This window comes from Macadamia integrifolia, chromosome 8 (assembly GCF_013358625.1).
Source record: "Macadamia integrifolia cultivar HAES 741 chromosome 8, SCU_Mint_v3, whole genome shotgun sequence".
Classification (NCBI taxonomy): Eukaryota; Viridiplantae; Streptophyta; class Magnoliopsida; order Proteales; family Proteaceae; genus Macadamia; species Macadamia integrifolia.
The window spans coordinates 3,217,680-3,234,097 of NC_056564.1; the positions used below are offsets into that span (position 1 = coordinate 3,217,680).

At 36.7% G+C, this 16,418-nt stretch overlaps 2 protein-coding genes across 2 annotated transcripts; both read left to right on the forward strand.

Annotated features, from left to right (window-relative positions):
• The first annotated feature begins 5,008 nt into the window (after positions 1-5,008).
• LOC122085777 (cytokinin riboside 5'-monophosphate phosphoribohydrolase LOG1-like) lies at positions 5,009-9,246 on the forward strand. Its single transcript, XM_042654355.1, has 7 exons — positions 5,009-5,281; positions 5,740-5,837; positions 6,001-6,031; positions 6,999-7,098; positions 8,288-8,358; positions 8,553-8,696; positions 9,001-9,246. The coding sequence occupies exons 1-7, from the start codon at positions 5,162-5,164 to the stop codon at positions 9,088-9,090; spliced, it is 654 nt and encodes a 217-aa protein (XP_042510289.1). The 5' UTR covers positions 5,009-5,161; the 3' UTR covers positions 9,091-9,246.
• A 1,490-nt stretch (positions 9,247-10,736) lies between these two features.
• LOC122085776 (laccase-11-like) lies at positions 10,737-13,440 on the forward strand. The gene is made up of 6 exons (XM_042654354.1): positions 10,737-10,938; positions 11,038-11,189; positions 11,296-11,540; positions 11,636-11,764; positions 11,987-12,916; positions 13,055-13,440. The coding sequence occupies exons 1-6, from the start codon at positions 10,828-10,830 to the stop codon at positions 13,183-13,185; spliced, it is 1,698 nt and encodes a 565-aa protein (XP_042510288.1). The 5' UTR covers positions 10,737-10,827; the 3' UTR covers positions 13,186-13,440.
• Positions 13,441-16,418: the final 2,978 nt, after the last annotated feature.

Genomic DNA, 16,418 nt, shown 5'->3' on the forward strand with positions numbered 1-16,418 from the left:
ATTTGAGATACTTCTGTAACTCTCAACATCTCAACAACATATATATAGTGGTTAGAGTCAGGAATCATCGAAACCCATCTCAAATACTTCTCATCTGGCTTTGTTCAGTTTAGTTGAGTTGAGGGGACCCTATACTGTGGAGGTAACCTGGACTTCACTTCACCTCAAGTGGAACTTTGAGAATGTTGGCTGCTTTGCAGCTATTGCATGCGTATTACCCAATAGTGTAATCCTCCTTAAAAGAATAAAAGATTAGAGAACCCAACTCTCTTTTAATTTGTCAAAGTTCTGTTCCTAGAAAATTGGCTTTCTATCTTTCTATCTTTCTAACCAAACCTTGATCAATGATCTTCTCCTTGCCACACCTGACATGGCATGCCTAAAAAGTCTTAATTCTATCTTCTTGATCATATCATGCACCAGTATTTGACTAGAGAGAAATTGCAGGGATAAGGTATTCTTAAAGTAAAAAGAGGCATTGATCCTTTCATGGATTATCAAAATCTTTCCTCTGATCCAGCAGGTATTGATTACACTGCTCTTCCAATCTCTTCATCTTTGACCTGAAAACAAAACAAAGGGTAACAAAGAATGCAACTAAAGAGAAAATTGGGTCAGAGCAGGTTGAATGTACCAATGGTTCAGAAAAAAAAAAAACAGGGATCAACTGGGTAGATCTGGTGTTCGAGTTGATCCCTGTTTTGGTGATTATCTGTAGTTTGATCTTTGATTCAGTGTGAATCATGAACTGGGTTGTCTTATGGGCAGCCAAAACTTGATATTTATGATTCCAATTCTTACAAAAAGGATAATAATTTTAATAAATAGTAAAAAGATTAATATATATATATATATATATATGTGTGTGTGTGTGTGTGGGTATTATTCTACAGGAACTGTCCAACAAGATAAGACAATTGAAAGCCATGAAAGGAATATGTACTCTGTATTCCTCTGTTTCTGTTTTCTCTTTCACTTTAATGAACCTCTTCTAACAAAAGAAGGAAAGGCATCCCTTGGGTTGTTATAAGTTCCAACCACTTCTTGCCAAAACCCTTTCTCTCCTTATCTCCTAAAACCCCACCACCTGGTAAACCCTGTCAAAAACTAAATAAGTTTAGCTGTAAACTAAACCTATTTAAATTCTCATAGTATCTCAGCCTTCATTAATTTTTCATGATAGATAGATAGTCAACCAATTGTCGTTGTGCCTTAATCATGTCAATCCGATCTAATTTACATTTAATTTGTGAGCTTAAGATGAAAGGGATTGAAAACAACCATCATGAGATACTGAACTGGATGGATTGGAAACCATAGAAGTGTCCTTGTTTTAATTGATTGATTTGAGAGAGAAGAAGAAGAAGAAGAAGAAGAAACGTGGAGAAATTGTACAAAAAAAAATAGAAATTTGAAAGAGATTCAGATGAGGGCTCCTCATCAAAGATTTTTCTTTTATTTTTTGGTAGAAGGCTCTTCATCAAGGCAAAATTAAAACAGGTACACAGATGGAGACAGTGACAACATAAGATGGTCCTATGGGGCGACAAAAGTTGACCCATAGGGGTTTTTTCTTATTATTATTGTTTTAACATTTTTCATGAGTGGACCATGAGAAAAAAGAAATGGTCCTAATATCTATTTACCAGACTTAGTAAGCCCCAGAGAGAGAAGAAATGGCCCTAATTTCTATTTTCTATGCTTAGAGAGAAAGAGAGAGAGAGAGAGAGAGAGAGAGAGAGAAATTGTAAATTTCTGAGTAGGATCTCCACATCCAGACCACAAAAGTGGGTTGGCATTCTTCCTTGTCTCCTTGGTTTATTTATATTTGCTAATGTTCATTTATTCTATGAGAATAAGGAGTCCTATCATAAATGCATTGTTGACCACTTGTTATGTGATCACAAACTGTGAATTCTATCCATGGAGAGGCCTATGGCCTACTTCCTTGGAGCATACATATACTGTAAAACAAAAGCAGGAACTCCCCCACCTCCCAAAATGAAAGAAAACTTAAGAGAGAGATAAGGCATGTAAGGCCTATAAAATGCCAAGACTGAATAACATGAAAAGGGGAAAAGAAAAAAAGGAATAAGTTTCTTTGGGGATTGAAGGATGAAGATGATGAAGAATTATCAATCTTTTCTTCCTTTTTTTTTTTTTTCTTTTTCCACACCCTTTCCTGAACCTTCTGTGTAATTAATACAGTAGCCATTAATAGGGTGAAACATTTGCTTTGTTTGGAAGGGGTAGGGAGACAAAGGGCTCCTCTCTGGTTGGAGAAGGTTAAAACACTTTGAACTAAAATTCTTATAAGTGGGGTCAATGGTGATGATCATTCTAGCTATGTCTTTACATGCTTAACTCTGTGTGTGGCTTTTCTGGGAACAAGAATAACTGAAAAAAGTCTTAGGCTGCCATATTTGGTGAAGCTCAATTCTAGAATTAGGGGGACATGTGTTGCTTCACAATTGGATTGGTAACTTATCTCCATTTCTTCTCTCACCCCTTCCTTGCTTGGTATTTTGGGAGGCAGGGACATTTGTCAATTTACCATTCGATTCTTATTAGCTACTCTCTCTCCCTCCCTATTGTTTGGGTATGTGACAACAAATCAGAAGGGGGAGACATAATTAAAAGTGAAGTAAAAATATCTCCACCCTACCATATTTTCAATTTTAATAAGAAAAAATTAATTAAGAAGAATAATGGTAGGAGACTATTATAGTTTTTATGATGGTTATATATCAGATTCCAAGCAAAACCAAACTGCGAATGGGTAGACTAGTCCCTCCTGTTGAGCCAATCTAGATTTAACTTTGTCAATGTTTTATGCTGCCGGTCTTTAAGTACGGATAAAAGAAGAATGGTCGATGTGTTAGGTTGATAATTGACACTTTAAAAAAAAAAATTCAGTCAAACACTTTTGTGTGAATCCTTTTTTTTTTTTTTTTTTTTTTTTTTTAACTTTAAATTCCTGTAGAAGAAATTATTAAGAAAGACATGTATAACGAGGAGAAATTGTGAAGAAATACATGTAAAAGTTTAAGATTAGAAACAAATGAATTTAAATAGAGTTGATTGGATAAAAAGGATCATATAATCGATTCCATTTAGTTAGATGAGAACTATTGTAATTACAAAATTGAAACTGTGAGAGAAAGATGGAACTGATTCTTTCCTACACAAGCTCATACACAAAATTGATTGAGAGTCAGAAGGGATGAAAAATAAAATTTATTTATAAAACCTTATGTTACAGAATTCTCTCAAAACAGTACTTATCTATGTAGCTGGTCCCTGTTCTCATCAAGTGTCTCAAGTACTGGATTCTTAATAGGCAAAAACTTTGAAAAACTAAAACCCATGCCATGTCCTTGTATAAATTATCTATTATAGATCATTATTAATATTTTTTTTATATAAACCTAGTATATAGGCACGTACAAACACACGCGCATGAAGCATGCACATACATACACACAATATTAATTAAGAAATAGTTATAATTTTAATACTTAATTAATTATCCAAGAGATGGGCAAGAAGCATACAAAAAGAGAATATGGAGAAAGGAAGGAGAACTAGAAAGGTGTCTATTAATTTTTTTTTAGGGTTTTTTAGGGATTGGGGATCTCAGAACAATATAATATAGATTTGCCTAATAGCATGGTTTGAATTGCAGCAGTCCTTGCAAATGGAAACGAGCTTGACACTTAGAATACACCAAACAAATGATCAAGAACCCATATGAATGAGAGAGAGAGATTAAAGAAATGAGATATATGGAAGGAGAGGAGGTTTTAAAAAATGAATGAGGGGGGTCTATATAGCTAGGAGAAGAGACTCAAAGGTGACAGAAGAAGGAGAAGAGGCAAATGTAATTACTGGTGAGGGGATGGGGGTTTGGGGGGTTGGGGACAGCAAGCAAGCATTGCATGCTTGGTCTGGTGAGGTGGGGGAAATATGGGGAATGGGAGGGCGCCTGATATAAAAACACAATGTTTCCTATGCATACAACAATGGTGTCTGAGTGGGAAATGGTTGATTGAGCTACAAGGTGATAGGCTTCAAGCCCAACCCCACCCCACCCCCTCTCTCTCTCTCTCTCTCTCTCTCTCTCTCTCTCTCTCTCTCTTCTGTACCTCATATATACTTGTCCAAGGGAATAAATTCTAATGGTTGAGAATGCGGTCTATGCACTAGAGAACCTAATCTTGATTGAATGGTGATGGGATGTACTACTTTTTATTTAGCCACCCTCCAATGATACTGATTGGATGATGATGATGACATAAATTCACAGATACTGTCGGATCAGAATCAGAAGATGGGTGATACTTGGAAATAAATGTGAATTGTGAAGTACCTAGCTATAGATTATAGTTGAAAGTACTTAACATAAATTTCAAAACCATGAAGAAAACCCCAAAATATAGGAAGAGATACTGAGAGGAAAAAAAGTAGTAGGTGCCCACATGATACTTTGAACTTTAAAATAAAAAAAGAAGAATATTTTCAGTGGTCCCGGTTTGGTGAGTTTTTATCGATTTATGTATAGACCAGGTCAGACTGAAATCGGACCATTATTATGTTTGTTCTACACAAATCAAATCGAAACTGATAGATGATGTTCCGTTGGTCGGTTTGGTTTTTATGAAGAGCAAGAGCTTCCCTTCTTGGTCGATTTCTAATTTTTTGCTATTTCTAAAAATCAAAATCAAATATCAAACCGATAATTGCGGCGGTTTGGTTTGGTTTTTAAGAGCCGTATTCAAGAATTGCGGCGCGAGACTGCGAGAGCAGAACTCAAAATCAAATCACCCGAAAATTACTCAAATGGCCCTTAAAAATAACGATTTTCTTTATCCCATGAAGGAATTAAATATAATTTGGCGAAAAAAAAGTGGCACGTGTGTGGGGGACTGATACGCGTGCTACTGTACGCACGTGCCCTACTATTTATATATACGCATAAGATGGAGAAGCCATTAAAAGTGGTCTCAAGGCCTCAAGTAAGTGAGGACAGAGGACTGTGAGAGAGCCCTGTGATTCAGTGTGTGTGTGGAAATTTGTATTCTGCTGTGGGCTCTGCCTGTGAGTTTGTGACACTTTGCAATCACAGAGAGAGAGAGAGAGAGAGAGAGAGAGAGGAGTAAAAATGGAGAGAGCGAAGGAGATGAAGCAATCCAAGTTTAAAAGGATTTGCGTCTTTTGTGGAAGTAGTCAAGGAAAGAAAAGTAGCTACCAAGAAGCTGCTATAGAGCTTGGGAGTGAATTGGTAATGCTTCTCCAGGACAGACTTTTTTGCTTTATCTGTTCTTTCTTCTCTCGAGTTTTTTTATTTTACTTTTCAATCCTATTCAAGATTTCTATCTTGGGATCTCAATTTTATATCGTGGGTTTAGCTTTTCTTTGAAGGATGTTTGCTTGTTCATGCTCTCTACTTTGTTAAGCTCAGTTTGGTCTATTAATGTCAATTGCGTCATGGGTTTTGCTTCCAGTGTTGGTTCTCTTGAAATGTGTTCTGTTTTCCTCCGTTCTTTGTTTTCTCAACTTGTTCAAGCAAAATTTCCCCTTCTGTAACATAGGTAATGAAGAAACCGTCCTCATTTGGTCTCCCACAGAAGTAAATGAACTTTCATGGATAACGTTCACTACTGAATCGGTTCTTCATTAGGAAAAGAAAAATCAAATTTGTATTCACTTTTGTCTAATTCGTTGTCTTGGTTGTTGAAGGTTGCAAGGAACATTGATCTGGTTTATGGAGGTGGAAGCATAGGTTTGATGGGTTTAGTTTCACAAGCTGTTTATAATGGTGGTCGGCATGTACTTGGGTGAGCTTCTTCTCTTATCCATAATGTTCTGTAAAAACAGAAAAAACAGATAGTACAGATTGGATGAAAAATTTTCAGTGGTGTGAGCCTTTGGAGTTGTTTTCAATTTTGTTTTTCAATCACAACCACAACTGATTTTTGTCATGTTATTGTCTTCTCCCAGAGTTATTCCCAAGACGCTCATGCCTCGAGAGGTATGTCTGCTGCCATTTTTTAAAATTTTTTATAGGATTAGGAATGGCCAACATGAAACCAGAGAGAAGGGGATAGAAGATGGGGGAGAGGTTTCATTTTTGAGCTTCTTCTCTTTGATTTCTATAACTTCTTTTTGTTTCTACGTTGCTTTTAGTTCATTACTGTTCGGATACTTGGACATGGACATGGACATGGCCATTGGGTTTTTCTTAGATATACATGATATTATGATACTGGAAACAAATTCTGAAACCGAAGTGGAAAAAAATGGACCTTTTGATCGGTTTTAGAAAATTTTTTCTTTTCTTTTTGTGTTTTTCTTTCTTTTTGTTTGGTGGGGTAGGGTACTTCAGACAGGTTTGACTCTGCTATAGATATCCATACTGCCACTTGGTTTGCTGGGGTTTCACCCATTATTTTTTGCTTCCTTTTAGATACTTGGATTTTCTGAAGTTCTTTTCTGAGTGATCCTTTCTCCTTCCTTCCCCCCACTCATCCCCTCTCTCTTCTTTTTTTTCCTTCTTTTTGAGTTTTGTCCTTTCTTGCTTTTGTTTGTTTGTGGGTTCTGTAGTTCATCCTTTGCTTTAGTTGGATTACAAATAGTTTTCCTTGTTTTCCCCGTTTTCCCCAATTTTCTTGAGTTTAGAGAATTTGTATTTGACAAAATAAAATGTAAAGAAGATAAAGAAAGGTGGTCCTGGTTTGAGTATATATGGAGATTTTCTTTCTTCTTTATCTATTGATTTGTTTATTGGAAAAGTTCTGGGTTAGTCCACCACAGGCTGTAGCTCCCATCATTGCTTCCCTGCACAGAGCCCCATAAAAAGTTTTGTTTGAAAATTTTTGCAGCCTTTGGACCCAAATTAATTTCTTCCTAACTCCTTCCGTCCCTCTGGGGTCAACCATTTTTCTTTGCTTGCTTTTAATGATGTTTGTTTTGTTTCTAATCTTGAGACTCCTCTGTAGATTACTGGTGAAACTGTAGGGGAAGTGAAGGCAGTCGCAGATATGCATCAAAGAAAGGCAGAGATGGCTAGGCAGTCAGATGCCTTTATCGCCTTACCTGGTTAGTGTAAACCCTTCTAAATTCTCACCAAATTCAAACGCTAGAGTCTAGACCACTAACACAACCCAAGAGGGATTTAATGCCTTTGGTAGAAAGATCAACTGAAACCCTTGTTTAACATATATTTACCCAGACTTCTGAGTTTAAACAAAGAACACCTCCTGCATGAAATCTTTGTTAGGATGAAAAGGAACCTTTTTGAGTTTGAAAGTTGAACACCAGGCCCAGACTTTTCTCCCTGGAAGCTTAAAAAAGAAGCTGTATGGTTACCATAAATAGTAGAGCTGTGAAACAAATTGTTCCTGCCTCTATTGCACAACAACTGTTTGAACTTTGAACAGACCACAAGACCCATGATTGGATAGCAACCCTTCAATGTTCAAACCCTAGTTCCTGACCCGTCAACGTCAGGTCTTCAAAATAACTCTATTGCAGTGGTTAATATATTCTTCCTATCTGTTTTTTGTTTTTTTTTTGTTCCGTTTTTTGTTGTTCCGTTTTTTTGGGTTGATGGAATAGTCTTGAAGCTCGTGATTTCACAGTACCATCTGTTTGCGAATTAAGAAAAAGAAACCTTTCAAAACTTTCACGAAACAGTTTTAGCAACAATCACCTGCAGCAGGTGACCAGAAAAAGGTCTGATCATATGCAAAATCAGTCAACTCTTTGAATACAATGCATGGGCTCCAAAAAACAGAAGATTTTGTTATTACTTTATTACATGAGAACATGATGGAAGCTACCTTGCATTTTCACCGAGTTAGGAGAAGTTCAATGTTCAGTCCATTAGCCAATGACCTCTTTTGACCCAGTGATTACTACCCAAAGGTGGGGATGATAAGCACCAAAAGTTCAAAAAAATGCAGAGGCAGATGGGTCAATAAACTTCCATTTGAGTAGGTCATGCCATAATGTAATAATCCATGATAAAGGCTTATCAGGTGTTAACATGAACTTAACGAGCATTTTCCTTAATCTATAACCTCACATACTTGACTAAATATTGGGGCCTGTAGATTTAAAAGGTGCTAGTTATGCATTTTCACTAGCACCAATATCATCTTTACCAAGTCCTTGCTTTTCTCACATGCTTTCACATCCAATGGATGTATCCTTCAGAATACATGTTATGTCCTACTGTCAAACAATATAAGTTAATGATTAAAGAATATATCTGATGTACTTGCAGGTGGTTATGGGACTCTTGAAGAGCTACTTGAAGTGATAACATGGGCTCAACTAGGCATACATGATAAGCCGGTAATTTTCTTCTAGAATTCTTTGTTTCATGTGTTCATTCAAAACTAAGATATTCATCTCTGTTTTTATACTTTCCATCTAATCTACTTTTTTTTTTTTGAAAATATTGTTTGTTCCTTTTTCTTGTAAAATTAACTTCTCTACACCTTGGGGGTGAATGATAATAGAGCTATAGAATTTTCTGAATTTTGCAGGTGGGATTGTTGAATGTGGATGGATACTACAATTCGTTGCTGTCATTCATTGACAAAGCTGTAGAGGAAGGCTTTATTAGTCCAAATGCAAGGCATATCATTGTATCTGCCCCTACAGCAAAGGAACTGGTGAAGAAAATGGAGGTAATTATTCCTTTTCATTTTCCCTTTTTATCAGATAACAAAATTGGGTTTAAATATGTGTAGCTTCATAAAATCCTGTGTCCTGGAAGATGCTCTGTTTTTCACCATAATCAATATCAACCCTCCTCCCCCCACCTCTTGTGTTATGACCACTTCTGTTCTAGAATATTCAATTGCCTAAAATACCTTTTGCATAATTCTCATTTCTTGATTGGGGAGACCTCAGCTCAGTTCTTGTTGAATAGATAATTCTCATTAATATATTTTTTGCCACAAAGCATGACAAATGCTTTTCCAATTGCAGGAGTACTTTCCCCGCCATGAAAGAGTTGCTTCACAGTTGAGCTGGGAGACAGAGCAGCTTGGCTACTCTTCAAAATGCGGTATCTCTTAAGAAGACTAGACTGGAAGGGAGAGATGTTAGAGGACCTGGCAATGGAAGAGACTAATTCTGAAGACCAAAATTTTCTACTGTGGGGGGGATTTTTTTTTTTTTTTTTTATTGTAAAATACCACAAATGACTTAATATATGATGCTTCTCTTTTATTGGAAGTATTTGTTTTCTTTCTGTTCCAACTCTTACTACAAAATGCTTTGTGTATTTTATTACAAACCTGCCTACATTCTTTACACGCTTCAATGGTACTCGTATGGAAAGATTTCTAAAATTGAAGGTTCACAGCACTAATTGAAAAAGTGTAATTTGGAAGGCTGTGTAAACTTTGTCTTCCCCAAGAAGAAGGTTTTCCCTGTTGGGAATCCTTAACCAGACCTTCCAAGATTCTATATGCCACCAATTTTCTTGGGTTTTCTCAGATTTTATCAGCTTCAGATTAATGCTCAAGACAAAAAAGATGATCGTCACTCTTTAAGAAACCCAATGATTGTCTCTCCCTAAAATTGTAATTGGAACTATAATTCTAATGGACATGTTCCTAACATGTTTGCTTCTGATGTTGTGCTGCTTATCTTTTGAACTTTGAACAAGAGACAATGGGGAAGGGAGTGGAAAGGAAAGGACCAGGTGTTGATGATTTGGAACGGAAGAGAGGCCAAGCATGCACTGTGGACATATTTTTTAGGCTGAAGCCCATGATAGTTTAGGGTAACTTAAACGATCAATCCGAGCCCAACCGGCCAACCCAATACAAACTTGAGTTTAAATTTTTCTACCGAAGCCCATAAGAGCTAAAAATAGTAACCCCAAACTCAGGTTTTTTTAATGTTGGGCTCGTACAGGTTTGGGTAAACCTGCCCGATTGCCCATCCCTTCCTTTGTCTATAAAACATTTTGGAAAAAGAACGCTGCCGCCAACTCTGTGTGTGTCCCTCATGGTACTAGACTACAAGATACCGGAATCGTCTCAGGATCGGACAGGGCCGATACCGATTCAGGATCTGACGGAAATACCCTGGTTTGTGATTAAAAAAACATTTTCTTTACTTTATTACCCTTCATCCATTTCGATCCAGCGATATGGTATTGGCCAAGAATTGAGATTGGACAGCGATATCCAATCCGATTCCTCAAACTGTGGCTTAAAAAAAAAAAAAAAAAATTGATCAATCTGAACAATTTCCTTATCATGAGAGAGAATTAGAGGAATTGATTTCCATCTACAAACAACCCACCTTATCACAACTCACTACATAAAAACTGGAGCTGATGTATATTGAGTAGTGAAAACGCCATTTTAGTCCCTGATGGTATAAAATTTTGATCTACTGTTTGGTTTCATACAGATGTAGACATGTTCATCTATTTTGAATTATCTCTGTTGAGCTCCATGGATTCATGGACACTCCGAGAACTTAGATGTTACCTGTAAGCAAATCTTAGTAAGTATTTATTTTATTAGTATTCTCTTATTGATTTAATTTATTTATTATTATTAGATGGAGTAAACTTGTTTTTCCATTATTGTCAACTTCCAAGGTACTCCATATCCCTGCTCAAAGTCTCAAACCTCTTAAAGGAATTGCTTCCAAGCTTTGTGCATCCCTTTCATTTCCTCTACCTAATCAACTACATGGCCACATCTTCTCTTATCTAACAAACTATTTGTCTCTACCCTTATAAGAACACTTAACCCTTCACACCTTAGCAAGTATCTTTTCATCAGCTGGACAATGGCAAGATATTCCTGCAGTTTGTTTCAGGGCTCTTTCATCTTCTTCTTATGTTTACTTGGATTTCTTTCTTTCCCGGTGGAGGCCGCCATGAAGAAGTACCAATTTGATGTGAGTGGGCTTTTTTCATCAGCTATTATCAGAAGCTTGTGTCTCATTTCACATATTCACTTGGTTAATTAATTGTTGATCATCATTTTTGGATAACAGATTCAAGTAAAGAATGTGAGTAGGTTGTGTCATGCCAAGCCTATTGTTACTGTGAATGGGATGTTCCCAGGACCAACCTTATATGTGAGAGAAGGCGATCGAATTCTTGTCAATGTCACCAATTATGCCCAATATAACATGTCCATTCATTGGTATATGGTCACAGTTTGAACAAATTCTCTAAGGCTAGCTGCTCTGTAAGTAAGAATTTCAGTACTGTTCTATATATATAACTTGTCTTTTGATTGTTTTCCTTAGGCATGGCTTGAAGCAATTTCGCAATGGTTGGGCTGATGGACCAGCTTACATAACTCAGTGTCCTATCAAGACAGGAAATAGTTACACTTATGATTTCAATGTGACTGGTCAGAGAGGAACATTGTGGTGGCATGCTCATATTTTGTGGCTAAGAGCCACTGTTTATGGTGCAATTGTTATTATGCCCAAGAATGGGACTTCATTTCCATTCCCTCAACCTCAGGGTGAAACTAATATTCTGCTAGGTGGGTAATGCTATCCTTTGAACACCTTTTAGAATTTGAAGCATCTCAAAACAACCCTATTAAGGATTTTCTAATCATTCCTGTTGATTGTACAGGAGAATGGTGGAACACTGATGTGGAAGAGAATGTTAAACAAGCCAACCAGTTGGGTCTGCCACCGAAAATGTCCGACGCTCACACAATTAATGGGAAGCCAGGACCTCTCTTCCCATGTTGGGAGAAACGTAAGAATAAAAATTTTCCTTCAATTATAAATTCTGGGTCTATAACACATTTTGAAGCAGAAAAAAATAGAGAATAATCGAGTTTCAAAATGCATTGTGTGTCCAGAATCTATTCCAAGAATGCATACCAAGTACAGCCTTGGTTTGATAGGTGTAGTACTCTGTTTAGGATCTTATTTCCAGATTAATTTAAGCATCACATTATTCTTCTCCAAATTGCAGATACCTTTGTAACGGAAGTAGAATTGGGTAAGACCTACCTATTGAGGATTATCAATGCTGCACTTGACGATGAACTCTTCTTCGCCATTGCTGGTCACAACATGACAGTGGTGGAGATTGATGCAGTCTATGTAAAGCCCTTCACAACCCAGGCTCTGATAATTGCACCTGGGCAGACCACAAATGTTCTTGTTAGAGCAAACCGAGCACCGGGAAGATACTTCATGGCTACTAGAGCTTTCATGGATGTGCAAATTCCTGTGGACAACAAAACTGCCACAGCAATCCTACAATATAAAGGCATCTCAAATAGTATTATGCCTGTGATGCCACAACTACCTAAATCAAATGACACAGAATTCGTATTGAGCTACAACAGAAGACTTAGAAGCCTAAACACTCCTCAATTTCCTGCAAATGTGCCTCTCAAGGTCGATCGCCATCTTTTCTACACAATTGGTCTTGGAGAAAACCCATGTCCAGCTTGCCAGAATGGAACAAAATTGGCTGCTTCATTGAACAACATCACCTTTGTGATGCCTAAAACTGGTCTTCTTCAGGCACATTATTTCAATATGAAGGGAGTGTTTACCACAGACTTCCCTGATAAGCCACCAACTCCTTTCAATTACACCGGTGCACCACTTACGGCTAACCTTGTGACTTCTATTGGGACAATGCCTAAGCTGAGTAGGGTAGCATTCAATAGCACAGTGGAATTAGTATTACAGGACACCAATCTTCTTACTGTGGAGTCTCATCCATTCCATCTTCATGGTTACAACTTCTTTGTCGTCGGGACAGGAACTGGTAACTTTGATCCTGCAAATGACCCAGCAAAATTTAACTTGGTTGATCCTCCTGAAAGAAATACAGTAGGAGTTTCAACTGGAGGTTGGACTGCTATCAGATTTAGAGCCGACAATCCAGGTAACCTTATAAGCCCATCTACATATCTAAATATCAACAAAACTTAATGATTAACTCTTCATTCAAGAAAACACATATATCCACTCCAATATGTAAGAGAGGAACTCAATGTTGTCTAATTCTCATATGATCTTGTAGGTGTCTGGTTCATGCATTGTCATCTAGAGCTCCATACAATGTGGGGATTGAAGATGGCTTTCGTCGTAGATAATGGAAAATCAGCAGAAGAATCCATTTTACCTCCTCCAAATGACCTCCCGTCATGCTAAACACAAACACAAACACACAATGGTGGATGATCTGTTTTCTTTTGTTGTTGTTGTTGTTGTTGTTGTTGTTGCTGCTGCTCTGTAACCATTGATGAAATGCCCTACAAAAGTTGGATAGGGTACTCACTGTTCATAGAGGATGAGATTACCATAACTTGATAAGGATTTCTATATATAAGATTGTCTTGTGGTCTAAATGAGACCAATACTATGTAAATAAACATCTCAATCAAATGTTTTGTTCATTGCTGGCCATCTTACTTTCTATTGTTTATCATGATTGCAGAGGTTACCTATTCCACCTTGCTCAATCAAGAAGTTTTAACGGGGGCCTTTGTAAATGCCGTCAAGCATCTTTTATGATGGCTTTGTTTGGTTGCAAGGGGAATGCAAATTTGTTATGTAAAGTGGAATTTTTTTCTCAAAAAAATAAATTTAGATGTTTGATTGCAAGGGAAATATATTTTACATGTGAAAAAAATTTCACTTAATAATTAAGATTTTCCTTTTTATTTCCCCAGCAAAATAGGAAGAAAAAAAAACCCTACTCTCACGATCTCTCCCACTCTCGCGACTCTCATCCCGCTCATGACTCTCTCTCTCTCTCTCTCTCTCTCTCTCTCTCTCTCTCTCAATTGGGTTTGTTTTGAGCAAAAGACTTTTGGAATGGGTCTTTCAGTAGTTATCACCTATGATCTATTATTGTTTTCTTTGTGATCATCTTTTATATTATTTTAAATATTTATTTATGTTGCATTCATTTGATATATAGAATGAAATGGTTTATTTTGGTTATTGATAGAACATAGTATCTGATGTCATTTGGTTTGATTTGGTACAAACCTTGAATGCCCTGATTCACATAACCAATATAAATTTTGAGGAGCTGGGTGGGTTCTGGATTGAAAAATACTCTCCCCCACCCCCCTAATCTCTTTTGAGAAGTTTGGTTGGATTATTAGTTTTTCAAAATTTTACATCTATTTTACATCAATTTTACATCCAACCAAACAACTATGCTAAATTAATTTCACTTCACTTCTGTTGCAACCAAACGACTTAAAAGGGAAAAAAAATCGCTTCACTTCCCTTCCCTTCCCCATTTTCCTTGCAACCAAATGCAGCCGAAGGGTTTTATTTATTTATTTATTTTTTAAAGTGGCCCAGTTCTCCCAAAGCCATCCCAGCCCATCTAGCCCATCTACGGTGACAGGTTGCCATAAAATGCTGGCTAGGAAGTAGGAACCGCAAGTTGAGTCTGGGCTCAAAGACTGGTTTTATAGGCCCATATATATATATAAAGAGAATTTTCTAAAAACAAAGCAGAGACCCAGTCCAAGCATCAAATCTTCTTCAAGGTGTATTTGTAAGATCGATGTGCACGTGACCCTTCATTAATGCATTAATGTTATCAATACCTTATATATATATATATATATATATATTACATGAAAAACTAGTTCTTGACCATATCTTTATCGTATAATAAAAATAATATTTTTATTTTTAAATGAAGTTATGGGTCTTCGCCATAGACAGAAGTTCTGCTGAAAGCTAGACCAAGTGGTACATCTTTGTTAACTTGGACGAAACCATTGCATATGGAATTGAAGCAGCCAGTCTTTTGAGACCCATCTGCCTAATATTTCATTACATTATTATTATTATTATTATTATAATATAAGTAAAAGAAAGTTAAGCAATAGATATACAATAATTCGTTAATTGTAAAATAAATAAATAAATTTAGAATCAAAATTAAGCTGAGGCAAACTGGGAATGGAACTTCCATTCGTTTGACTTACAGTCCAATGTCCAAAAATATGGGTTTTGGTGTCACCGTATAATTTAGGATTCACCTGCACACCGAAAATTATTTATACTTTAGATCGAACCTAGAAATTTGGAATTGTACATATCAACAATTTTAGTTATATATATATTTTTAGAAGAGAAGCATATATGCATGCAATTTATATTCTTTACTAGATGACTAATAAATAAGTTATCAGCAAATAGACTCTACAGACTACAATGGTTGATGAAAAATATTGAATGAAGAAGACAAAAGGATGGAAGTCGTCAATCCACCCAACTATGTTACATTGAAATCATGATTATTATTATTATTATTATTATTCTTATTACTATTATTATTATTATTTTTTTTTGTCAAAGTGTGGTAGAAACAGAGGATATATACAAGCAAACAGGGAGAAATGGAGAAGAGAACTGACATGCCATCCAAATTGTACGTGGTTTTGTCCACCTTGTGCCCAGATCAAAGCTCCACTGTATTGATTAGGGGAGACTGAGGGATTGTGTACACTCAAGTATGCTGAACCTCCATGATACTTCAAGTTTTCATTTTTCAATTGATAGCCTGCAAACTGAGTAATGTGTGTTAGTGTTAATTGCAAATCAACACATGAAAAATAAACTCGGATCAACCCTGAGCAGTAATTCAAGGGGGTTGCGCAGTTGATGAGCAACGAACTTGGTATGGGCTGTAAACTCGGACATTCTAAGTTCGACTTCCATTAGGCACACCTTGGGCCACTCACACGGGGTGTTTAGTGCTCTTCACTACTTTCAATAAAAGTTGAATGGATCTCATTCAACCCCGGTATGATCCGATCCATGCGGTTATGGGCTCAATATGAGCCCGTGGGACTAGCCAGTCTCAGTGTTATCAATTCGGCCGAATAATTCGCGAATTATTCGGCCGAACCGAATTTTTCCGAATTTAATCAAAAATTCTGACCGAATCCGAAATAAAAATAAAATTCGGTAAAATTCGTGATTTTTTCAAAAGTGAATATAAAAACGAGAATAATTCGGACCGAACCGAATTATTCGGTCCACTTAAACAGTATTTTTAAAAAAAAAAACCCAATAAGATTTTTTGACCGAATCCTTAAATTAATCAATCGAATTATTCCGAATAATTCTCCGCCCGAATAATTCCCGAATCCGAATTTGTTAACTATGGTCAGGCTAAAGTCCTATACCCGTTCGTTAACAAAAAAAAATTAGTATTTTTTTTTTTTTTCCGGTTTGGGGAGGAGTGGGGGAAGAGGGTTTGGAAAGACTTACCAGTTTACCAGGTCCCTCATCTAAGAATTGATGAAAATTTTCAGAAGAATTTGAATAGGATTTCCACCTAATTAGATCTTCCTTTGTTGTCCTTCTAATGGGAACTGTTCCTGATGGGCAACCCCCATCATCAAGTC

Bases quoted from the DNA above. Each gene is read 5' to 3' on its own strand.
- LOC122085776 (XM_042654354.1), top strand. From the start codon at position 10,828: ATGGCAAGATATTCCTGCAGTTTGTTTCAGGGCTCTTTCATCTTCTTC. The intron at 10,939-11,037 runs GTGAGTGGGCTT...TTTGGATAACAG, and splicing joins TGAAGAAGTACCAATTTGAT to ATTCAAGTAAAGAATGTGAG. The intron at 11,190-11,295 runs GTATATGGTCAC...TGTTTTCCTTAG, and splicing joins TATAACATGTCCATTCATTG to GCATGGCTTGAAGCAATTTC.
- LOC122085777 (XM_042654355.1), top strand. From the start codon at position 5,162: ATGGAGAGAGCGAAGGAGATGAAGCAATCCAAGTTTAAAAGGATTTGC. The intron at 6,032-6,998 runs GTATGTCTGCTG...ACTCCTCTGTAG, and splicing joins AGACGCTCATGCCTCGAGAG to ATTACTGGTGAAACTGTAGG. The intron at 8,359-8,552 runs GTAATTTTCTTC...TGAATTTTGCAG, and splicing joins TAGGCATACATGATAAGCCG to GTGGGATTGTTGAATGTGGA.